At 52.9% G+C, this 24,900-nt stretch overlaps 1 protein-coding gene across 1 annotated transcript in view; it reads left to right on the top strand.

The window, feature by feature from the left end:
- Positions 1-920: 920 nt before the first annotated feature.
- Positions 921-24,900, top strand: part of TGFBI (transforming growth factor beta induced) — a 32,480-nt gene continuing 8,500 nt past the window's right edge. The window contains exons 1-10 of the mRNA XM_060006929.1: positions 921-1,108; positions 5,775-5,873; positions 15,456-15,520; positions 16,752-16,912; positions 17,228-17,392; positions 17,639-17,785; positions 19,823-19,964; positions 22,535-22,747; positions 23,582-23,719; positions 24,284-24,429. Coding sequence (XP_059862912.1) covers positions 975-1,108; positions 5,775-5,873; positions 15,456-15,520; positions 16,752-16,912; positions 17,228-17,392; positions 17,639-17,785; positions 19,823-19,964; positions 22,535-22,747; positions 23,582-23,719; positions 24,284-24,429 — 1,410 coding nt within the window. The 5' untranslated portion in view covers positions 921-974. The remainder of the gene's footprint in view (positions 1,109-5,774; positions 5,874-15,455; positions 15,521-16,751; positions 16,913-17,227; positions 17,393-17,638; positions 17,786-19,822; positions 19,965-22,534; positions 22,748-23,581; positions 23,720-24,283; positions 24,430-24,900) is intronic.

Here is a 24,900-nt window from a genome sequence, read left to right as displayed (position 1 = left end):
AAATGTCATGAAGAACCAAGGGGTAAAACAGGAATAAAGGCACAGACCTACTAGAGAATGGACTTGAGGATATGGGGAGGAGGAAGGGTAAGCTGTGACAAAGCGAGAGAGAAGCATGGACATATATACACTACCAAATATAAGGTAGATAGCTAGTGGGAAGCAGCCGCATAGCACAGGGATATCAGCTCCGTGCTTTGTGACCGCCTGGAGGGGTGGGATAGGGAGGGTGGGAGGGAGGTAGACGCAAGAGGGAAGAGATATGGGAACATATGTATAACTGATTCACTTTGTTATAAAGCAGAAACTAACACACCATTGTAAAGCAATTATACTCTAATAAATATGTAAAAAAAAAAAAAAAAGACAATGAGCGTGTACCAAGGTGGCGGACCCCACCCTTCTCCACGGTTTCCAAGAGTAGCTTGGAGTCTAACAAAACCTGCCATATATATACATATATACACACACATATATACATATACACACATATATACACACACACACACACACACACACACATATATATATATATATATATATATATAGTCTTCTGTCAATCAAAAGATTTACTCCCTATCCATCTTAAAGTTAGCAAGCTGGGGGAGGAGAGAGGTGCGCGTGGAATGCAGAGGCAAGTGTGATGGGTAGAATATTGTGGGAATCAGCATGGCCTGAGACCGCTGAGGCATGTTCGGACTCAGGACCCTGCAAACCTCGAGGAGGGAGTGAAGGAGTGAGGCCCCGTAGGCCCGTTGGTGGACGCTGGAGAGCACGGGAGAGAGGGGCTAGTTGTGAACGATCTTGGGCCACGGAGGGGGAGTGGGCGGGGCGCGGGGCGTCCGCAGCCCGCCCTCCGCCCGCTCCCCGCCCCTCGGGCGGCTCCCTGCGCTCCGCTTACTTAACCTGCCGGCGGCGACGGCACTCGCACTCCCGCACCGCTCGACCGCCCGCTCCGCGCCGCCTCTCGCTCCATGGCGCTCCTCGGGCAGCTACTGCCCCTCGCCCTGGCACTGGCCCTGGGCCCCGCCGCCACGCCAGCGAGCCCCGCCAAATCTCCCTACCAGCTGGTGCTGCAACACAGCCGCCTCCGGGGTCGGCAGCACGGGTAAGAGGGCGCCCCCATGGGGGGCGGAGGGACTGGGCGTCGGGGCCGTCGGAGCGGGCTGGGGGCGCCGGAGACAAAGCCCGAGCCTAAAGCAGGCTGTGTGGGACGCTCGGAGGGACCAGCCCTGCAGGAGGTGGAGGGAGGGAGGAGGGGACGATGGAGGAAAGTCAGCAGGGAGGCACTGTGTAGAGGAAGCGGATGGGAGAGCTGACCCGTCACCCCAACTCAGGCCAAGAGCGTGAGAGGGACCCCGGGCTTTGAGCTTCTCCCAGCGGAGAGCGCTTGGCAGCTCTCTGCCCCGAATCACCGTGGGAAGGTGGCCAGGGCAGAGAGGGAGCCCACCCAGCAGGGCACAGATTCCAGTCCAGCCAGGTCCTTGTCCAGCACCTTCAGCTGTGTCGCTGGGGCCACACAAGCTGGCAGCAACCGAGGCCCCCAGGCTCCTGTTCACCTGTCCAGGCCTATACCCGCGACCTGGCACCAGACAGTGCTCTCCAGGCGCAGCAAGGGCAGCGCGGCATCTGCTCCCCGGGCAGATGAAGAGCAGGAGAGTGCGCTGAGCCTCGCACACATTGTACAGATGGGGAAACAGTCTGGAGGGGACACACCACTTCCCCACGGACCTTCAGTACGTACTGGAGCTGGGATTGGAATCGCTCTTAAAACACTGGCTGGGTTTGTAAATTTGGGACGTTATCATTGCAGATATTCCTTTGAGACACTGAAGATGTGTTGGTTTTAGGGGGCAAACCCAGGCAAAAGGTCTGACCTGGTAAAGACCCTGGCCCAGACGCAGGCAGGGGTGGGCAGTGTTTCTACATCCCAAACTAGGCCCTCCCGCTTCACACATGGCCAGGCTGTGCTGCAGCTTACAGCCCACCTGGGTGCACCGCCTCCTTTTTCACAACTAGGTAGAACTGTATGTGGACAGTCGTGTCACAGCCCGAATGCCATTGGGTCTGGCATTTGCTCCCAGGTGGTTCCCAGACCACCAAGTGACTGGGCAGATCTGTACTCAGATCAAAACTCACCGTTGGAAGTGATCAGTGTTGTCTCCATAGGGCTTTACAAAGCCTTGGCTCCCCGCCCTTCAAAGCGCCCCCTCCTTGGGAGCAGTCATCCTTGTACCCTCTGCCTGTGTGTGGCCTTGTGGCCTTACTTGGCCGTTCAGGTGCCCAGGGCTGTGGGGAGGGGACTGATGAGAGTGAGTCTGACCCCTCTGCAGAGTGAAAGCCATCCAGGCCATGCTGCAGCCTCAGCACCCTGCAAGAGAGAGGAGAGCACAGGGGATGTCCCGGGGGCTTTCGGGAAGTGAAAGATGCCCCTTTGACTTAGGCCGGATACAGAAGGGTGAGGGGACAGGGCAGAAAGACGAGGGGGAGACGAGGCATAAAGTCAGAATGTGAGCACCTGGCATTGTCATTGTCTCTGCCCAGCTCACCATTGTCCCTCTGCCTTTCTTACCAATGGAGCATGTCCTGTTTGGGCGCTGCAGTCCTCCTGGGAGGTTTCTGTTCCTGCTGTATCTTCTTAGGCACTAAGTCAAGAAGAAGCCCCAATAGCGTGCCCTGCAGCACTGTTACCCGGAATGGTGGCTCTGTGCGCTCCGCAGTGAAGCTTCCCCAATGGTGTTGACAGGGTTCCAGCAGGAGCCACCTCTGCGGCAGGCCTCCTTCCTGTCAAAGCCCAGAAAAGCCACAGACCAGCTGGAAAATAGGTTTTCTTTTTCTTTTTTAAATGCAAATGCTCTTTATTTTAAAGTTCAGACATTAGATCAATTTCCTCCCTCCCCGCCCTCCCCCCACCCCTGCAGGCTAATCCTCTCGATTAGCTGCTTGCAGTGCAGTTGGAAAGGCCTATAGTGATCTGTGATGGACAGGATGGTCTAAGCAGTCCCTGGTGTGCACCCTCCCCCAATAAAGTCTGGACACGCAGGCAGGTGAACTGTGACAAACAGTTGCAGACACAGTTGCGTTTACTCTGATCTAACTGTCCCTGAAAACCTCACCGGGCTGCCTGACTTTGCCCTTGTGGGTGGCACCCTGTGCAAAATGGATAACCTTGTTCAAACTCCCGCCATCTTTTAAAGTGAGATCTGGTGGGAAGGGAAAGGTAAGCTCTTCTTTAACGGAAATGTATGTGTGCTTCACATGGCGTGAAGGAAGAAATAATAAGCAGGCCCTGCTCACCCTTTATCACCGTCACCACTTTTGCTTTCATCTATTACCACAACACAGTGAGCTCTGTAGTGTGCGTTCCCATTTTACAGATGGAGAAACTGTGGCTTGGTGAGGTGGAGTGACTTAGTCCAAACACAGAAATATGTTGGGAAACTAGGGACCATGATGTGGTCTCTTGACTCCCGGCTGTTATCTGTGTTGCTATAGGGAAGGAAAAAAACAGTACTGAAAGAGAAGTAAAAATGCAGTCACACTTCCAAATATCAACAACCAAAACTGGACTGAATTTTCTGAAGCAGTTGATTTTCAAATCCAAGTTGAACAGCAGAGCTGTTGTCCTTGAGGTAGAAGGCCCAGAAATGGGGTGCTCATTTTGATTAAACTTCAGCATAAATTTCCTGTGTACACAGCCGACCCCTCCCACCCCGATGTGAGAGGGAGTACGTCACAGAGACCCCCAGCCTCCGCTCCTGTCTCAAAGGGCAGCGGCAGTGGAAACTCGCTCCGCAGAGGAATGTTGGAGCCACATCCACAAGAGACACTGAAGATTTTGCCAAACGCCTACGGAAAGTTGCAGGGAATTCATCAACAGTAATTGTTTCCTGCTTGGTCAGATAGAAGAACTTCTGAAATTGTCCAGCAATAAACAGCACCTATGGCTGGAGTGTGGCCAGCGGGGGCTCTCTCAGGGTTATCTGGGACTGCTGTAACCTATGAAGGCCGAGCAGCAAACTGAGAAGCAAGTTGGCTTCTGTAAAAATCCTCTGGAGGCTGTGGGCATTTGGTCAGACCCAGCCAGGAGCAAGGGGATAAGGGCTGTTCTCCCTGCTGGCCTGCGGTTTCCTCTCTAGCCTCAGCTTCTCTCACCCTCAGGTTCTTAACAGTAACTCACTAATGTTTACTGGGCTTCCTTGGCCCACTCACCTTTGCCTGCTGAACCATGAACTGGACAAGAGGTGACATCCAGGTGGTAGAAGAGACAGGGCAGAGAGGTAAAGGGTCAGTGTGCCCTCCCACCCAATAACCTGACTCTGAGTATTTGAGAATTGACCAAGTTCCTGTAGCCATGTGATGGGGACGGCAGGTGCTGCCCTCACTGCGGTATCAGTGTCTTCCCGAAAAACACCATGCATCTCAAATGATGCCAATTGATTATATTTGTAAGGTATCAGAGGAAATGATATTTAGAACTGACACCTGAGGTTCTCTGGGCGTAGAGGTTTTGTGAAAGCCCGTAGTCTCTCCGCTTTGCTCTTCTCTGGCTTGTGATTCAGCCAGGTGAACTGCCTGCCTCCGGCCCAGGAAGACTGCCCCCCACTTGTCACCACACAGCCACAGCTGCCTCCTTCCCCAGGGGCTCCCAGTAGCTGTCCTGCCACCACATGGCCTGAGCATGGTTTGGGTCAGAACTTGGTACACCGGGTAAAATACGCAAAGACAAAAGCCCACGTCTCTGGGAAAGCAGACTTCTCAGCAGAACCTGGGTGTTTGCGCAGGGTCGCTCAGGATGCTTCTGAGCTGGGTGCTCCTGGGAGCAGGTCATTCCAGGCCCCGCTGCACCTGATCTGGTGCTCAGCCGCATCTAGAACATGAAAGAAAGAACAAGGCAGCACACCTGCCCTCGGGGTTCTTTGGAGGGTAATTGAAGAGAAGACATACACGCCCTGATCAGTTTTGGGTTCTGTTTGGTAGCCAGCGTCAAACAAGGGCTGTATCACCGGTCAGAGGTGGACAGAAGTGTGTCACCTGGGGCACTGGAAGAGGGCTTTCTGCGGGGAGTGGGATGCAAGCCAGGGCCTAAGTAATAAACGACTGAGTTCAGTGAGTGAGCATCTCCTTCCAAGGTCCTGGCAGCAGCTGGCCATGCCCCCTAGTTTCCAGGGTGGACGCTTCAGATAGGCCGTGTTTGGGAGCCAGGCAACTGCCTAGGGACGCAGAGGATGTCTGTGTGTGGAGCTGCCTGGGAGGTGCTGGGGCCCGGACCTCATGACCACGGGACCAGCAATGCCCACAGGGAGGCCAGGTTAAAGCCTGTGAGTGTTTGGGCTCCGTGTGGAGGACAGGTGCAGAGGAAGGCTAGGGGGCCTCTCTAAGCTGCTGTTCTTAGCAAGCGCACCACTTTTACTTAGCTGATATTCTCCATCTATAACACGGAGTCTAAAATTTTTAAGATGTTTGTAGTTACACTTACCAAATGTCTGTGTCAAAGAAGAATGCTTAAATGAAATTACATCACTGTATGAGATATACTTTGACAATTTTTAAATCGGTGTTGGGGGGGGATATTTTCAGGGGGATGCTGGAAATCTAGGTCATGAGGGCCAGAATGTACCCCCAAGTCAGCCCCTGGAACCAAGACCGAAATGACTGTATCTTCTCCATATCTAGAACATTCTGGTGACCCAGGAGGGCCCACATGGTGGGAAGGATGTGGAGGTGGGTGGACATGCTGACCATCTTGCTAACACGGCAGCTTTTGTTTTCAGCCCGAACGTGTGCGCTGTGCAGAAGGTCATTGGCACCAACAAGAAGTACTTCACCAACTGCAAGCAGTGGTACCAGAGAAAGATCTGCGGCAAATCCACGTGAGTATCTGGAACTACCCGAGACCGCCAGCCACTGGGGAGGCTGCCCTCGATGTGCACGGACTGCAGTCGCCCCTGGGCGTGGGCTAGCCTTCTGGAGCCATGAAGATGCGTGTGCAGACATGTCAGGGGACTGTGTGCTTGGGAGTGGTGTTTTTTGTAGGCTGGCCAATTTTGTTTTTCATTTTTAAGGCTCCTGACAATACTTGGATACATTTTTCAGGGCTGACTTGGGATTGCAAGAAACAGGAAACATGGTGTGCGTGTGTGTGTGTGTGTGTGTGTGTGTGTGCTTCCTAATCCTCACTAAGTGATACAAACACAAATATTCAGTGGAGAAGCCATCAGCCTCTGACTCTGGGAAAGAAGGCCCATTGGTGAGCTTATACCCGCTTCCTGCTCTGCAATCCAAAAGACTTAGAGCGCCTAGAAATAGGCGCATAATAAGACAGCATAGCGTATTAAGAACACAGGCTCAGACTCCCTGATTCAAGGGCTGGCTCTGCCACTTACCTGGGCAGGTGGCTTCACCTTTGGAATCCTCAATTGCCTCATCTGTAAAGTGGGAATAACAGTAGGACTACCTTATGTGATTGTTATGAGGATTGAATGAAATAATGCACAGAAGAGGCTAAATTAGGTACCTGGCGCATAGTAAGTGCTCAGTAAATGCCACCTGCTGTTATTTGCAAATCTTAGCCTTCCTCAAACGGAAGTGAGACACGGGGGGTGTGGACACCTGTGGTTACAGGAGGCCTTGCTGGTGCCTCTGTCAACACAGCACGGAGGGAGACGGCATTCACCCCAACTGCCCTGCGGTCTGCGTGTTCTAACAGAATTCTGGGGAAAACTAATCTATTTTGGCACCAACCATCAAAAGATCTCAAAGCTGGCTCTCTCCTATAGACAGGAAGATGTGCCGTGCATAACTCCCTGAGCCACTTGTGAGGAACGGACCTTCTTCTCATCTGTGTAATGAGAGGATTAAGAGATGCTAAGCCATGATCTTGAAGCCTTCCCCATGTTAGGGATTTTTAAATGTATTGCTTGTGACTTGCTTTTGAGCAGATGTCTCCTCTAACTGAAGGAAGGGAAAACGCTCTTTCCTTGAGATGTACCTGGAAATAAATACCCCAACTTGTGACCCTGACTGTGTCCTAACACAGTTATCAACTCTAGTATGGATCAGGGAAATTGTAGATCAGGGCAGAGGTGGGGAGAGACCAGTAGCTCCCTGGGAGCCTGTCAAGGGCAGGGCCATGACAATTGGTTCCCCACTTGACCAAGCCCAGCCACAAAGGCAAGAGTTGAGTGAGCTAAGAGGACCCACCTCCCAGGTTTAGGGAGCAAACAAACCCCCAGCTAGAATTCTTGCTGCTGTGGACAAAAAGAGATTATGCAAATAATATACCACACATCCTTACCTGGAACCCAAGTTAAAAAAAAAAAAAGAATACCTTCAGTACTCTTTGACGTTTCCCATGTGTGTATATTATCTACTAAAATAAGCAATTAATTACTTAATTAAACACAGAGCCAGGCCTCACATAATTGCTTCTTGGAAGATGACCAAAGCCCTGGTATCAAGCATCTCAGAGCCCTGGGTTTCAAGATGCCACCTTTTTGTTCTTTCTGGTTTCCCTAAAAATGGGACCCACTTAGGATGTCAAGCTGGCAACAGGGTGGCGTTGGCCATGATATTTCAGGGTGGCCCGTGTTGAAGCATTTGTCTGACTAGTTAACAGTAGCTTGGGAATATTCCCCAGCAGTTCCCAGGTTGACGCTGTTGTGGGTGATGAGTCGCCTTGACTTATTGGCTCTCGGTACCTGCACCCTTCTCCACTGATGTGCCAGGACGGGTGCAGGCGGCACAGCTGCATGTTGGCCAAATGTTCTTGATAAGGGGTCATTAAGGTGTGATGGTGCAGCACCAGTGAGCACAGGGCACTGGGGGAAGGAATAGACTGGTAGGTGTGGGTGGGGAAATGGAGGTGCAGAGCAGGGCCAAGCAGAGCCCAGGGCCCAGTCCCAGCCATTGAGCTGGTCTTACAAAGCCAGAGGGGATGACCTGCACTTACAACTCTGCGATGTTCTGTTGCTTTGGGCAGCTTAAAAAAGAGGAAATGGGGGGCTTCCCTGGTGGCGCAGTGGTTGAGAGTCCGCCTGCCGATGCAGGGACGCGGGTTCGTGCCCCGGTCCGGGGGGATCCCACATGCCGCGGAGCGGCTGGGCCCGTGAGCCATGGCTGCTGAGCCTGCGCGTCCGGAGCCTGTGCTCCGCAACGGGAGAGGCCACGGCAGTGAGAGGCCCGTGTACCGCAAAAAATAAAAATAATAATAATAATAATAATAAAAGAGGAAATGGGGACAGAAAATCATGAGTTGATTAAAAAAAACACTTCACGATCCAGGATAAGAAGGTCCCTTCCTGGAACATTGCGTGCAGCGTCAGGAAGGTGAAGCTGACCGGGGAGAAATCCAGAGAACTCAGGGAGGGAAAGGGGAAGTGGTTGGATTCATCTCCACTGTCCCCGAGAGAGCTGAGAAGGGGCAGCCTTGTAGTTTGCTTGTGCCCGGGATTAAGACCCATGAAGGGGCTGCCATCTGGGCACCGGGAATTCAGTGCCATAGCTGGTCAGGAGAGGAGAGGGTTGTGCTGGCTGGAGTTGATGTCATCCTGGTGACAATGGGTCCCTTGGTGCATTTAGTTGGGAGATGACCAGACTGGGAAACCGCAAGCATGGTTGTGGTTGGAGCAAAGAGGGCATTCTCAGCATGTGGTCAGCCTGGGCAGTGGGGATCTTCCTAGCGTGACTCCAGGGAAGAGGCTGGAGCAGAGGTGTGCACTGGGATGCATGGCAGCAAAGGTCACCAGGGGGCCCAGGACCCACAGGAGAATTTGAACTTGAAAGCAGATAATTGGCACTAAGTACAGGACCAAGGGATGAAGGCTTTGCCGGGTGAGGTCATGCAGAGACCCAGGAGCCTGGAGCCAAATGTCTGCTGCAGTGAGGCCCCGACTCCACCTCCACAGAGGGAGGGAGGGGAATGGCCACATTCAGCACTCAGCACTCCCATCAGCCCACCGCATCCATCATCTTTAGACGATAGCTTTTCTGTATTACCGAAAAGAGTCTTGGTGCTGTTTTGTCGAGCCTGATGCATGGATTTTATTATAGGAAGTAGTTACCAGTGGGCCCCTATTTAGGGACTTGAGTGAATTTTATTACTTAGAAATTCATTTAACTTCAGATCCTAAAGAGCACCAGTGTGATCCAACAGCTAATCAAGCAAAGAGGGTCATTTCAGTCCTCGGTGATGATCAGTAACCATAACATTTTTACATACAGCAGCTGAAGCAGTGGTGCAGGAAATTGTGCTCGGGAAGCCTGGCTGCCTCTGACAGGCCTTCTTTGTAGAAGCCCCGGCAAGAGGGAGGTCCATTTAACAGCCAAGTCAGAGCTGACATCATGGGGATGTAATGAATCACAGCAGGAGCTCAGGCATCCTCAGTGTGGCACAGGGAGGGCCAGCGCAGGAGCTAGCAGGTAGGGGTGGCAGCTGCCCATTCCAAAAGACTTAACGTTGTTTCACAAGCAACGCAATTCACAGGCACAGTAGCCAAGATGAGCTGGCAGGACATTCCCCCTTCTCTAGTAGCAAGCATTGCTTTGCCCAGGGGCTGAAATATTAATACTTCTTCAGCACTGCCTTCAAGTTTAGACATTTCACTTCTACCAAAGCCAGCTGGTGTATGGTCGAGATTTTCCATCATTTGGCAGAGCTGTTACCTGTAGATCTCATTCGGGCAGGGCACCCAGGGACATCTGCAGTGAAGCTGAGGAAGAGCCTTCCTTTCCTCCCTCTCCTGTATCCCACAGCCTCGGTCCCAAGAGGAAAAAGAAGAGGATGGTGAGAAGCCATCTAGGGGTGACAAGCTATCCTCAGACCCACACCAGCACCTCCTTCCCTGTTTCATATTCCCTGTGCAGCCCCCTGGGACCGCGTGGCTAACCTGCTCTGAAATAACTCAGGTTTGACATATGCCAAACACCTCTGTTGTGCAGTGCTTCCTGAAGGTTCTCTCCCATTCTGTAGACTCCTAGGAGTCAGCTTAGCTGACAGGGAATCTTGTTCTGTTGAGTATTTACATGAACCCATGTACCGTTTGGGGTAAGACCCTATGGTAGGCAGAATAATGACCCCCTAAGGCTGTCTACATCCTCACCCCTGAACCTGTGAATATGTTACCTTACAAAGGAAAGAGACTTTGCGGATATGGTTAAGTTAAGGATCTTGGAGGGGGTGGGGGGGAGATGATTATCCTGAATTATCTGATGAGTCTAATATAATCATAAGCGTCCTTGTAAGAGGAAAGCAGGAGGGTTAGAGTCAGAGAAGGAGATATGACAATGAAAACTGAAGTTGGAGTGATGTGACCACAAGCCAAGAAATGCAGGCAGCCTCTAGAACTGGAGAAGACAAGGAGTAGGTTCTCCCCTAGGACCTCTGGAAGGAATACAGCCTTTGGTTTTAGCCTCGTAAGGCCAAATTCTGACTCTAACATCCAGAATTGTAAGATAAATTTTGTGGTTTTAAGTCCCTAAATTTGTGATTTGTTCTAACCACAATGGACCCTATCTGTTAACTTTCATAGCTGTGTTATGGGGCATTTATTACATGGGATTTGATCAGTGGTCTCCTGCAAGGCACGGCTTTCAATGAAGTTATTGACCTAACTTCAATTTGAAGTTTATACCTGGAATTTTTTAGGAAGAAGCTCCACAACTGAGTGCTTAGTAACTAATATCAAGTAGCTGGTAAGTGCTTTTCATAGGTTAGCTCGTTCAGTTCTCACAATCAACCCTTAAGATCAGTGTGATTGTTCGCCCATTTACAGAGGGGAAGACTGAGGCTCAGAAAGCCTTAGCAACCTGCTCAGTCATCCGCTGGTAAGTGGGAGAGGTCCAGTCATTCTACATGCTGCCCCCGGGGGAGAACCAAGCCCAGCAGCTAGTTTTGGTGACATGGGGGGAGCCCACGTGAGCAGCCCTGGAGCGCCTGGGTCAACTGCCCCAGATCTCTCTCTTCAGCCCTAAAACCTGTGACTCTAAGCCCCAGGGAGAAGGCCTCCTCGGGATCAACAGAGGCCCTTTGGCCCAGAGCCACCAACCTTTTCCTGGTTGCTCACCCGCAGCCTGGTGGTCATTGAGAAGCCCTGTTGCAAGGGGACTCCCTCCCTAGTCAGATGGAGAGCATGGGAACTGAGGAGACACAGCCAGCATCCAGGAGCCCTCCCCACCCAAATACCCTCACAAACCATGTGCAAACAGACGTCACCAAAAAATGTAAGTGTGTTTTCCCAAGGTTCCGTCTCATCGCTCGCCAAGCTGGACCCTGGTGAATGGGATAGTGGTGGAGTCTTTAGTGGTAGACAGTAGGTTAAAACAAGCCCTTTTTTTTTACCAGGGGGCTCAAGATTTTCATTTTCTCCTGGGAGGCTTAAGAGAGCTCAGCTGAGTGCGGAAAATGAACCCATCCAGGCAGGCGCCTGTCTAGACCACGTCAGCCTGTGTTTGTTCAGTGATTCCCTTGGAAATCATGACACGCTGGACGGTTTACCTTCGGTCACAGGAAGCTGGCTCTCAGGCTCCGTTCCTTACCGCACTACTTCGGAGTCAGGTTAATCCCTAGGTGTTTACAGCCGTCACAGCGGCCAAAATTGTGAAGCATGCTTGGGAGAGAGTGATTGTTTTAACTTATTATATTACCTCCTTGAAAAATCATTTTGGGAAGAGAAAAACCAATGCTTCTCTCTCTATCCAGTCGTGAGTAAAACTTTGGAGGGGAATGGAGGAGAGCTTTGAGACTTTATTTCAATTCTTTAGGCCTTGGATTGACACTACCTTTTGCACCCCACCCCTGCCTCTTTCAAACGCCCTTCTAAGTCAGGCACCTTCTCTGACTTTCTTCCTCAAATTGCTCTTCTGACCTGGGAAGTTGGAATGAGAAAATTAGTGTCTCATTACCCTAGAGGATATACTTTTTCTGAGGTTTTTGCTTATTGGACTGTGTCAGGCCAAGGAGAAGCCAGGAGCCTTTAATCAGAGCAGCTTTTGCTGATAAGATCCGATCCAGAGACCAGCAGATTGGTTCTCTCTGTGCAGGGAAGCCAGGGAACCAGGGAGGCACAGATGGGGGCCTCCCTGTGTCCATCCTTTCCTGCGTTCATCCTGGAGAGATGAACCTCTCCATCAGAACCATGACTCTGTGATTGCCCCAGGGGCCCGTCTCCCCACAGCATGTGTGTTCTCCCCAGGGCCAGAGCCCAAGGAAGGTGGCACACGGGGCTGAGAAAAGGGCGTGTGAGTCCTGAAGGGTTTGGTCAGGATCACCTCAGTGGGCTGTCTTCTTGGTCTGCAATTTACAGCTGCCCTCTGCTTCTCCAGGGCCAGGCAGGCTGGTTCTGAAAAGACCTGGTGTTGTTGGGATAGTTGAGCAGGGTAACAGCCAGCTGTGGAAGCGTTTCAACCCATAAGGCTACCAGGCTGAGGGTGAGAGGCGTGGCTCACCCCATGCACCTAGAGAGTGCCGGGGATGCCAGAATATGGGTAGCACAAGGGAAGAGGAGGGAGAGGCCAGCAGGGCGAGAGGGTTAGGAGAAGCTAACCAGGAAAAAGCCTTTGGCTAGGGGGCTGAGCCCCTGCAGGGGGTGGTGTGTCCCCCACGTCCAGCCCCTGTGGGACACGGGTACAGAAAGCCCACCTGGAGAGAAGGGGCAGTGAGTGCTGACAAGGGTTAGCTCTGATCACATCGGAGAGACCACCTGTGTCCTTTTGATGTCAGACTTTCCAAATCAGTCCACTTTCCCCCAAACGTGTGCACTGTCAAGAGCAACGGAAAAGGGTCTGGACTTGCTGAAATGTGGGGAGAGTCCTAGATCTGCCCCTCCCCAGCTGTGATCCTAAGAAACCCCTTTGCCCCCAGAGCCCTTTCAGCTCTGATTCCATTCTGCATTTCCTTCTGCACGCGGAGACGTCCCTGCTTACGTCTGTCCCTGCTCCCCTGCCCGGCAGCCTCCGTTTCTCCTGTCACTCTCCCCATCTCTCCCCGCCTCCACACACACGTGGCCACAGGAACCAGCAAGTTCACACTTGGGGGGCTGACTTTCTGTTGTCCTCAAGGAAATCCTGGTGAGGCCCCCGAGCTATCGAGCTCTCTTGTGGCTTTGTAGGATGGAACTCAGACGCTGACACCCTGGAAGAAGGTCTTTGGCCAGAAAAGTCTTTGGCTGGGGGCTCCAAGGCATGGAGTGTCAGCACCATGTGCATGGGGGATCCCAGAGATGATGAAGGCTTTGAGGAGAAGATCCCCCCTCCAACTGTGCTTCTCCAACTCCAGGGAAGGTCACCAGGCACTTTTAGAAAGAAGCTAAGCTTTGGGGGGCTTGACCAAATCCCACTTCCTCAACCCCAGCCATAGAGCCCTGGCATTTATCAGAGAAAGCCTGAGATTCCGCGCGTGCGTGTTCCCGGTCCTGTGGGCCCAAGGCTTGTGGCTCTCCCTAGGTTTAGCTACGAGAAGCCGGCAGACACTATCCTACTTTGAAAACGTGCTTCTCTACCCCCTAGAAATAATCCCATTGGCTGGAATTCTGAGTGTGAAATTGGAAGTAACCTTAGAGGTCATCTACTTTAACTTCACCTTATTTTACAAAAGATCAGGAAGCTGAGACCCAGAGAGAGAAGTGGACTTTCAAGGCCACCCTGCTAGTTACTGATGGATGACAAGCCTAGTCTCCTGTTTAGTTACATCCTGTTGCCTTTGAAAGGTTGTGCGTCAGTCAGATCTCACGTTTGCTGCAGAAGATGACTGGTTTTCAAAGAGAAAACCGTGGGTTAGTCAAGATCAGTCCTGAGACCACCAGCCTGTTTAACCCTTTTAAATAGGGCTGAAAGGTTAAAAAGGAAAAGGCTGGGAGGAAGGCTGGGAGAGAAGGGGGAAGAGGAAATCAGGAGGATGGAGAGAGCAGGGCAGAGAAGAATGTGCATGGTGTCACTCCTCAGAAATGTCCTGGGGGCTCATTTCTGGCACAGTGACACCCACAGCTCCCTAGCAGCCTGAGAATCCTAACGAATCTGTCTCTGAAAGATGAGTTAACAGAAGACGAAGCGTGGATAACAGATGAGCCAGGCTTCATCGTCACATGACTCACCCGGGCTTCCCTGAGACAACTCCAGTGGAATTAGTAAGAGCAGAATGTCCTGGGCTCACTGAGAGCACCCTCCCCCCTTCCAAAGCCCAGACTTCTGTCTGATCTGCCTGCTTCTCTTCTGGTGATGTCATCACACACCCTGTGAGTGGCCGCGGTGAGCGGTTCTGTGGTAAAGCGGCTGCAATTCAAGGCTGAGTCCTCTCCTGTCCTGAAGGGCACATCCATGTGAAAGAAAGGAAGGGGCAGGACAGGGCTGTTGGCTTCTGGTTCCAGGGCTTCCGAGGAGGGGCTGTGCTCACGCCGCTGGTACAGGGGTGGCATTCAACGGGACAGGGGGTTTGATTTGAAGCAGGTCTTCCCTAGAACGCTTCCTTCCTTGTGACGTTCTTGGAAATTCTCAGTCTTCTGGGTCTCACCAGGATGTTTTAGCTGAAGCTTTGCGTTTCAGACCTCCAGGAGGTGGTGAGTGTTCCACAGTGGACCAGTCTGAGTTAGAAGAGGAGGCTTTAAGTTCTTCTGCCAAATGACTTCAAAGTTTAAAACCATAAACGGCCAGACTTGTTCATCCACATACAAAGAATCTCACAAACTGGTAACCAGTTACCTCCTGGAAGGACAAGGAGATGGTTGAGGGCTGAGGGTGGATGGGGAGCATTTTACTATAGAATCCTTTGTAGATTTTGAAACTATATAATGTTTTCATTGATAAAAACTTTGTTTTTAATTTAAAGAAACAGAAGAACAAGCGTCTTGATAAAAGAAGGGCTCTGTTTTTATTTTAAAGTGTGATCGTGAAGATTGAGAAAAAACTTGATCATATATACAATACACTACCCTTCTTGGTTAGTACGTCAGAGAACCAGAAGAGCATGGGCTGTTTAATCCAATGACCATTGCACGATACATGCATACATCTTACAGATGAGTAAACTGAGGCCCAGAGAGGAGACGGGACTGGCTGGCATGGTCTGGTTTAGTTAGTGGCAGACTCAGAGCCAGAAAGGCCCAGGGCTCCTTCGTCTCCTCCCTGCTGCCTCTCGGGAATGCTGCCCACTGGCTTCCCATGAATTGTGTTGGAGATGCACTATTGGTGAGGATGTTTTCTAACGCCACCGCGGATATGCTGCCGCCATCCTCTGACTGTATCCCGGTTGCATGGCTGTAGGTGGCGGCACCTGCTGGGCACCTTGTACAAAGCTGAAGAGGCATGACAAGCTTCTTGCCAACGAAAGGCACAAAGATGACCGAGCGTGTGATCTCCTCTGAGAGCAGGCTATGCGCCCCATCGTGTCCCTTCCCGGAGCGAGGGCTGATGACACGGGACGGGGAGGGAAGTCCTGCCTAACACACTTGTGTGTCTCGTTACAGAGTCATCAGCTACGAGTGCTGTCCCGGATATGAGAAGGTCCCGGGAGAGAAGGGCTGTCCAGCAGGTGAATAAGCCTTGCCTGTTGGCACGGATGGAAAGGAAGGAGGGAGAGAGGAGCACCCACGTGAAGGGCAGCAGAGTCGGAATGGGGGTCCGAGGGATGGGGCTCCATGACAGGGCCAGAGGATGGAAGCTGGAAACAGCAGGTTTCCTGCGCTGCTCCTTCCTGTATAAGCCGACTGCTTAACACGCTGGGGGAGCAGACTCCGATCCTGACCTGCCTGTGCCCTCTGCACCAGGCACAGGCTTCTGGCCTTGCTGTCTCTGGCTGGGAGTGATTCTAAACACATCCAGCGTTTCTCATCAGCCCTGCTGGAGAGTGGATGGCGTGGGCCTGGTCTCCGGCTGGGCTGGGAACACCAGGCCACCCCACCTCACTCTGTTGGAAGCCATCCCAATGGAGCTCGTAGGGTCCCACGATGGCCGTGCAGGTCCACAGACAACGTGGTACCTGTGAATTTCCTAGATCCTTTCCTTTAGTCCCACACACCCCTGGGGACTGTACAGAGGAGGATTTTTTGTTTTATTTTAACTTTGAAATCTTCACTATTTCGTTAGTTGAGAATGTGAGACTGAGACTTAAAAGGAAGGGGGTGATTGGGTTGGTGCCGTGGTCACGAAGCGGGTGTGCTCGGCATGGGCTGGAGCCGCGGCCTTCCTGACTTAAGTGGCAGGACAGGTGGGAAACGTGGGATGGGGAAGGAGATGACCTGGAAGGTGGGACCCAGCCTCTGGGCCTTAGTTTCAGGCCCTTTAAAAGGAACACGAAGCTCCCTGTGTGAGGGGAAGGGCCTCCTGAGCTTCCGGCTACTTTCAGGAAATAACATTTTATTACTTATAAATACCTAAAGTACTTCCAAGATCTGTTTCATTCTGGTGGAGGCCATTAGGGAACCAGTTTCAAAAACAGCTAGATAGATCCGTAAGGCTAGCTTGTAACTGGGATATCTGTTTCCGGCGTATGTTCCCACCCGTGTTATCTAAATGTCTATGAACAAAAGCTTTGCTCTGCCTTAGTTAAAAATGATTAAGAATGACCAATCAGTTCAGTCCAAGTAGGGAGGCACTTGGCCCGTGGAGTTGTTCTAAGGAGCACGTGACCAGCCTTTTGGGCTCCCCGACAGCAGGCTCTCTGGCCTTCTCCAGCGGGTGTACCATCCCATCTCAGACAAGGGTGTGGTCTGGTTGGAGGGGCATCCCACAGGCCATCCCCGCTCTGTGCTCCGCCCCTGCAGCCCTGCCGCTCTCCAACTTGTACGAGACCCTGGGAGTCGTTGGTGCTACCACCTCTCAGCTGTACACGGACCGCACGGAGAAGCTGAGGCCCGAGATGGAAGGGCCCGGCAGCTTCACCATCTTCGCCCCCAGCAACGAGGCCTGGGCTTCCTTGCCAGCTGTGAGATGACCTCCCTCTGCCCGGGGACCCGTACTGGGGACGCTGTGACTGAGACTCCGTAGTGATTTCCCACCGTCTCAGGAAATGTCTTCCTTAAGCCCTCAGATAAAGCCATGACACTTGAGCTAAAATAAGCCCCCCTGGGTGGCTTCCAATGCCCCATCCACTTAAGTGTCCAGACAGACGTTGATGCTCACGGGTGGGGGTCCTTGGCAGAATGGGGGTCCCCGGGGAACCTTTCCCAGGGTGGCAGGGACCCCTCTGTTGAACGTGGGGCCTGCAGCCCCCTCACTGCCGTGCTGACCCTCCTCCTAGGAAGTACTGGACTCACTGGTGAGCAACGTTAACATCGAGCTGCTCAACGCCCTCCGCTACCACATGGTGGACAGACGGGTCCTGACGGACGAGCTGAAACATGGCATGGCCCTCACCTCCATGTACCAGAATTCCAACATCCAAATCCACCACTATCCCAACGGGGTAGGGCATCCCGCTTTCCACAGCTCTGCCCCGTGCCCCCCCGAGCCCGCGCCCGGTCCACATGTGGGGCTGGCTTCTCGGGTGGTGTCCCGCGGGTGAGGTCAGCTGTGCCTAGCCATCTGCCTCCTGTACCTGCTTCTCTGCCACTCGTGGAAGCCGCGTTCTGTCCTGTGTTCTCCCCGCCTGGGCCTTCGAGGCCGTGCCTCCGAGGTGTTAACTGCTCACGCTTGCTCCTTCTCTGGGCAGATTGTGACTGTCAACTGTGCTCGGCTGCTGAAAGCCGACCACCATGCGACCAACGGTGTGGTGCACCTCATCGATAAGGTCATCTCCACCATCTCCAACAACATCCAGCAGATCATCGAGATCGAGGACACCTTCGAGACCCTTCGGGTGAGGGACTGCCCCGGGGGAGGCCCAGCTGGGGACCCACCACCTCCCAAGAGGGCCTTCTTCTGCGGGAGGGGTGGAGGATGTCTCCATGTTCGTGGGCGCTTAGGTGACATGGAGCAAGTTCCTTGAAATGCCCATGAACACGGCGAGTCCACTAATCAGGCTGTCAGCTTGACCCCAAGGAGACATCATAATTCCCTGCGGGGAACTTCCCCCTGCTGGTCTCCTATGTACTTTCCCTTCCTTGACTCCCCTGGGAAGCTCAGAGGTGGGCTGCCTGGGCATGCACTGTGGGTTCCAGCGGTGGGAGGGCCCTTCCTCCCCGTTGCTGGTTCTCTTGTGTGGGACTAGATAAATGGCCTTTCAGCCTGCATGATCTTCTGGATCACACGACCCCACCGTGGGACCCCTGATGTAGCCATACCCCTGTTTCCTTGGAGCCCTGATCATCAGAGAGGACACATGTATAGACACAGGCATGGAGTCTGGGATTAGACTTCTGGCCTGAGTTCTGCCTGCTCTGGGGCCCCAGAACGCTGTTCCTGCCCCCCTGCCCAGCAGGCATTTATCTTACTACTGGGGTGGCAAATGGGCCTTCCTCTTGGCACCGGCCGCTCAGAGGAAGTTAGCACAGGCTGCTCCGTCAGGGTTTTTGCCCCGATTCAAGGAGAACTTCCTGACCACAAAGGATACCAAGTGGGCGTGGGATGCTTCTTCCCCTGGAGATCGCCAACACAGAGAGACAAACATCCCCGGGCTGGGCTGGCACTCAGGTGTCCTCAGGAAGTGGCTCTGGAGGGCCCTAGGGAACCTGCCCTCTAAGCTCTTCCCATGCTTTCCTTCCGGGTCACTCAAAGGTCAGGGGTCTGCAGGGGGACAATGTTCCCACAGAGTTGGCGGCACAGCTTTTGATGAATAGCAGCTGGTCCCCACTGAGTAACGTCCTCTTACTGTTCAGGTTTGGTACATATCCCTTCCTTTTTTCTTCCCTTTGGCGCTTTCGAATGCCCATCTGTCCTTCTGCTAACACATACTCGTTAAGCCCCTGCTGCTTCCCAGGTGTGCTCTGTGTGCCCGAGGGATAGAGGAGAACAAGACAAAGCTCTGTCCCCACTGGCACTGGTATTCTTCTGGGGGACACAGACAAGAAACAGACAAGGCAGTCACAGGTCATGCTAAGTGCTGTGAAGTCAGGCAGTAAGTGGTGAGCAGAGGAGGCCCGTGGGGACCGGCTGGTCCAGGAAGGGTCTGTCTGGAAGAGGTGACCTTTCAGCTGAGGCCTGAATATTGGAAATGGCCAGTTATACAAGACACAGGGGCAAGAGCTGAGCTGGCAGAAGGGAGATCGCGAGTAAGGCTCCGAAGCAGGATGAGCAGGGAGGAGGCCTGCAGGGCTGAGGGAAGAGTACTAGGCAGCCAACAGGTGAGGCGGGAGTGGCCAGGCTGGTGAGGCCCGATCCTACGGGGCCTTGCAGACCCTGCGAGGAGTGTGTCTCATCCTGGGAGCAGCCGGACGCTCTTAGAAGATCATTTTCCTGCTCTGTAGAGAAGGGGTTATGTCATCCTTAGGCTCACGGAGCCCACACAAATAATTATCGCCAGTAACGATTGAATCGCACGATGTGAGAAGGACAGCAAGCTGTGCAAGTGTGTCTAATAGACTCATTTTCATCTAGGGGCGGGGGCAGGGGCTGGGCAACGCCAAGTTGACTACCTAGAGAAACGACATTTTCGTCAAGGCCCAAGGAACGAATAGGAATCAGAGAAGCAAAGAAGGGGGAAAGGGCAGAGGGAACAGCAGGACAACAGCCCCGGGGTGGAAAGGAGAAAGGCAGGGCAGCAGCTAAGAGGTGGTCAGAGTGGGCGGAGCTCAGGCTGGCAAGGCTCCTGGAGGCCGTGGGAAGATGTCAGCCTCGGTTCAGCCTATCTTTTCATCCAGGGCTTCTACAGAAGTCTGGATCCCTCCAGAGGAGCACTGGTGAGACCATGTGTGCCCAGAGCCTTCAGGGAACGCTGCGTCTTCTCCCCTCCCCACAGGCTGCCGTGGCTGCATCGGGGCTCAACACCCTGCTCGAAGGTGACGGCCAGTACACACTCTTGGCCCCGACCAACGAGGCCTTCGAGAAAATCCCCGCTGAGACCTTGAACCGGATCCTGGGGGACCCAGAGGCCCTGAGAGGTGAGCACCCCTGGGCTTCTGCTGCCGCCTCATTGGAGTGGCCAGACTAAGGCCAAGGCCTGCTCTTGTCCAAGATAGACACGCTGCCTGCCGTCCTGTCCCATTGCGCCCAACTGGCTGTATCTCTGCAGAGGCCACAGCAGAGCGCTGGTCAGAGGGGCGGGTGAGGAATCCAGCAGCCTTTTTCCAGGGACACAGCTGGGCTGAGGAGGGAGGTGGAGCTGGAGGTCCAAAGCAAGCTGTGGCCAGAGTCTGGAAGAGTTCAAGGCCCAAATGATCAAAGCTAGAGTGAGGCTGCCAGAGTGGGCAGTAGCTTGGAGGTGTGGGGAGGGGGTGGCAGGTGCTGGCATCCTCGAAATGGAATCATCATGTTGACCCTTGAACTCTTCCTGTGTCTGGCCGGGGGCCTCAGGGATAATCCAAAATTACAATGAAAAACCCGAAACAGTCAACTCTTGACTCTTCATTGCTGAGTCCTTCCTAACCTTCTCAGTGAGCTGGTAAGTTAGGAGGAGTATCGATTATTGCTGGAGGAGAGGGAAGGACCATGTGAGGGCATGTGAGGGAGATTAGGAGGGGAGGCCAGGCCCTGCCACCCCAGCTCCCCAACTCCAGGACCACTGAGATGCTGCTTGCGGGTCCCTGGGTCCCCTTCAAAGGGGAGTAGGCCCCAGGTCCCCTGTGCACTCCAACCCTCCAATCACACTTCCTCCTCCCAAATATAATCCAGGGATGACTTCATTTCTTTTGAATCTATTTAAACCCACCTTCGACATGCCTAATGCATTTCAGACACCCCATAAATGTAAAACGTTCTCCTTCCAGCTATGCAGGGCTGGGAAAGGGCACATTTCTGAAAGCACAGATGGGGATCTCTTATGTCCAGATATGGTGGTACCAGGAACCCAGGCCGCAAAAGTGAGCATGGTACAGTCAAGGAAGTTTAAACCTAGTTGGTGTAACAGGCTTAAAAACGGGTCACTGGGGATCTGATGTGCTGAGCGTAGTACTCAGAGATACTCCCAAGGTCACGGGGATGAGAGCAGAGGTGGGCACCCGCAGCCTGAGGGTCCTGAAGGCTTCCGAGGAGATGAGACTTGGGTGCCTCTCAGCATTTTAGCTGTTTAGTTAGAACCGTTTTCCCCCTAAAACATGTTTTGTACGGAGCACATTTTTATCTTTGTAGCTATCAGAACACCTTATTATAAAGTGAAAAAAACACCCCAAGTGTATCCCTTTTGCACATCTGCCTTTTCCCACTTTAAGCTGTTTTCTCAAAGCGAGGGAGCTGTGTGTGGGGCTGCCACTGCAGGCCGGAGGGCGGGCGGCCACGGTCCACCTGACAGCCTCCTGGTTGCTAGCGGGTCAGCAGATGGACGAGAAGTGCCCGTTCGCAGACTGGCTTCCAGCCCTGGCCTGGCTCACCCTCCGAGGGGCCCTGGCAGGTCACCCACCTCCCCACCCCCGGCCTTCAGCTTCCTTCCCTGAGAAACTAAATCCCCAAGGCCTCATTCCCACCGCGGTCTTGCCGTCCTTTGTCTTCCCCACCGGCTGAATCGGGTCAGCACTGGCCTTCAAGGCCCTCAGCACTTCTGCAGGGCCTCAGAGCTTCCTCCTGCCTGTGACAGTGCGGTTTTGGTTCCCACACTCAGGACACATTGGAACTCGCCTCCGTGGTGAGCACGCAAGACAGAGGGCCCCAGGGACCCTGGTGAGCGACAGTCCCGGAACGGCTCTGCCTGGCTGGGGCTGGGGCACGTCCCCTCCACTGCTCCTGCAGCCTCAGCACCCCCAGCCCCTGCCCTGTCCCTAAAGCAGCACTTGGGCAAGTAATTAAACGATTCTATTTATGATTTACGGGTGGGGTGAATGGGGCTGCAGAGACCATGTCTTACTGATCACCATCCCCAACCTCTAACAGGCTCTGACAACTAAGTAGACCCTTGGGGTAAAATGAACAAAAACAAATAAAATGTATAAATAATTCAGAACTTTCATTTGCTACAGTTTTCATCTTTTTCTACCACACTTTACATTTTCATAAAGGTCGTAGATAAAAAAAAAAAAATCCCAAGGTAAACTCATTTGAGTTTTCCCCCTATCTGGGAAGTTCAGATACAAATAAGAGAATTCACCCTGAAGTTCAGGTACTGAGAAGCTAATCACGAGCATTTGCTGGGCGTTTACTCTGTTGTCAGCCGCTGTGCTGGGTGCGCACATTCAGAGTTTCATGTCCTCCTTACATCAGCCCTAGGAGATGAATGCTGTGCTTATCTCCACTTGACTGATGAGGAAGTTGAGACTCAAAGAGGCTCAGTGACTCGCCCAGGGTCCCCCAGCTGCCAAGTGGCCGAGCTGGGATTCAAACTCAGGTAGACTGCACGGAGCCCAACTAGTTTTAGAGGCTAGGAGGAGGAGAGAAAGAGGAGGATCCAGGCCACGTGGTACCCCAGGCTCGTCTGCTTATTGGCCTCGGAGAGAATGGAATCCTAGCCAGGGCAGGCGGCGAACTGGCGCCTCAGGTCAGCCCGGCTGGCACTGACTTGACCTGTGTCCTGTTCGGCCCCCAGACCTGCTAAACAACCACATCCTGAAGTCGGCCATGTGTGCCGAAGCCATCGTGGCGGGGCTGTCCTTGGAGACCCTGGAGGGCACCACGCTGGAGGTGGGCTGCAGCGGGGACATGCTCACCATCGACGGGAAGCCCATCATCTCCAACAAAGACGTCGTGGCCACCAACGGTGTGATCCACTTCATCGATGAGCTGCTCATTCCAGACTCAGGTGATCCAGGCCTCGGGGGCCTTGGGCCTGCCAGGTCTCCTGTCCCCTGTGCCGTCCACGGTGGCGCGGCTGGGGGAATTTGGGGATCTTGGGAGCCGCTTCCCTGTCTGCACCCAGCTCACAGCCTTCCAGGAGGGACAGCCTGGGCACCTGGCAGGTTGCAGTCAGATTTTGGAGAGCTGCAGGCTTGGGAGTCCAGGCGTTACCTTGTGGGCAGGGGAGAGCCATTGGAGGTGTCTGGGGAGGGAGCGACTCAATCACGGAAGCCTTTCGGAAGATCTGCCCGCGCTGGTTGGGCACAGAGGGCATCTACTGACTTCAGAGCATTTGCCTTCTCAGTCATGCGCAAGGATCCCAGGGGCACTGACCCAGGGAAAAAGGACTGAATGGACTTTGGCTTGGGTCCCCTTCAGCATCCTTGCCCCATCCTGGATTTCCAGGCAGTTCTACTGCTAACGAGTGAGGGAATTTCACAGGAAAAAACAAACCCAGAAGAACACTTTCTGTGGGTGTGGTCACTGGCATTGTCAGCTCTTCAGAAGCCATGACACAGACAAATGCTTTCTTCCTCCCCAGCATTGGACAGGACCCTGACCAAGGGCTGGGACAGAGGCCCTCTGCCCAACTGAGCCTCACCTCACTTCCCCAACCGGTGAGGTTTTCTGGGTGACCATTCCCCTGATGACACAAACCCGCTGTGCCCCAGCAGTGTTTAGAGGGGTTGTTGACTCAAGAGATGACATTCCTGCTGATGTATGTCATGCTCTGGGATGGACGAATGATAAATGAAAACAGTACTTCTAACTTTTGAACCCACGTTCTCCTTCCTTATAGCCAAGACGCTATTTGAGTTGGCTGCGGAGTCTGATGTTTCCACAGCCGTTGACCTTTTCAGACAAGCTGGCCTTGGCACTCATCTCTCTGGAACTGAGCGATTGACTCTCCTGGCCCCCATGAATTCTGTCTTCAAAGGTATCGTGGGGAAGGCATCCCTGTGCGTTTGTCTCTGGGGACAGCTGCCCCATCGCTGTCACCTCCACGGCACCCTCCCCAATTTACAGCTCCCCGTGGACCATTCGTGCTTCCACCCAGCTCAGCCAGAAGCAGATGTGACTTCACCAGAAAGTGAAAAGGCTCTGCGATTTCATTTGGTAGAGCAGAGGATGCACGTGGCAGTCTTGTCCTCAGAATTCAAGAGTGTGCATCTGTTGGGAGAGCAAAGCACTCCCTTGTCTTTTTATTTGCGGGGTCAGTTGCCAACGTGATAGGCAGGACGTCAGAGTGAGGATACAGCTGAGCCATGGCCATGGGGAAGGCAGAGAAGGGCCAAGTTGTGTCCGTGCCTACCCCTCCCTCTTAGGGCAAAATTCCAAACACCCTTGATTATCTAGACATTTTTTTTTTTAGTTCTCAGAAGATGCCAGATGTTAAGGAATATTGGCAGCCTTGCTTGATTTCTCAATTTCTGTTTCCAAATGGAAGGAGGGACGGGCTTTCTGCTGCATTGTCTGGACCTGACCACACCTTCTCTTGCAGATGGAACCCCTCCAATTGATGCCCGATTGAAGAATTTGCTTCTGAACCACATGATTAAAGATCAGCTGGCCTCCAAGTATCTGTACCACGGACAGATCCTAGAAACTCTGGGCGGCAAAAAACTGAGAGTTTTTGTTTACCGTAATGTAAGTTCTGGGCCCTAAATCGTGCTCTTTCTTTGTCTCAGCTCCAAGAAATGCAAGCTATATTCGTGTTAAAAAAAAAAAAAAAAGTGTTCAATAAGCAGGAGCTACACTCAGCCCTCCTTGGTCCAGAAGCTTCTCTTCCCTCTTCTCCTGTTTCTTCTCTCTCTTCAAACCCAATAGTTACCCTGGAATATCAAATAGGAAGTACAACACAACATAGCCCTCGCTCGGGACCAGCCAGCACCATTTGGCTAAAGACGGTTGTCATTTGTTAAATAAATAAATGAAGAGACTCGATCTCTTTGTTTGATCGTTGTCAACGGCCCTCTCGTGTCACGTAATAATCCCATGATGGGCCCTCTCGGTACATTTATCGGGGCCTCTATAGCTCTTCTTTCTTTAAGGAACGCCAGTTTTATTTTCTTCTTTCCTGGAGGAAACACATGCTTTTATCCTAGTCTTGACGCTGCA

This window comes from Delphinus delphis, chromosome 3, assembly GCF_949987515.2.
Source record: "Delphinus delphis chromosome 3, mDelDel1.2, whole genome shotgun sequence".
Lineage (NCBI taxonomy): Eukaryota > Metazoa > Chordata > Mammalia > Artiodactyla > Delphinidae > Delphinus > Delphinus delphis.
The sequence above is the reverse complement of the archived record's forward strand: the minus strand, read 5'-3'. Positions and strand labels throughout refer to the sequence as shown.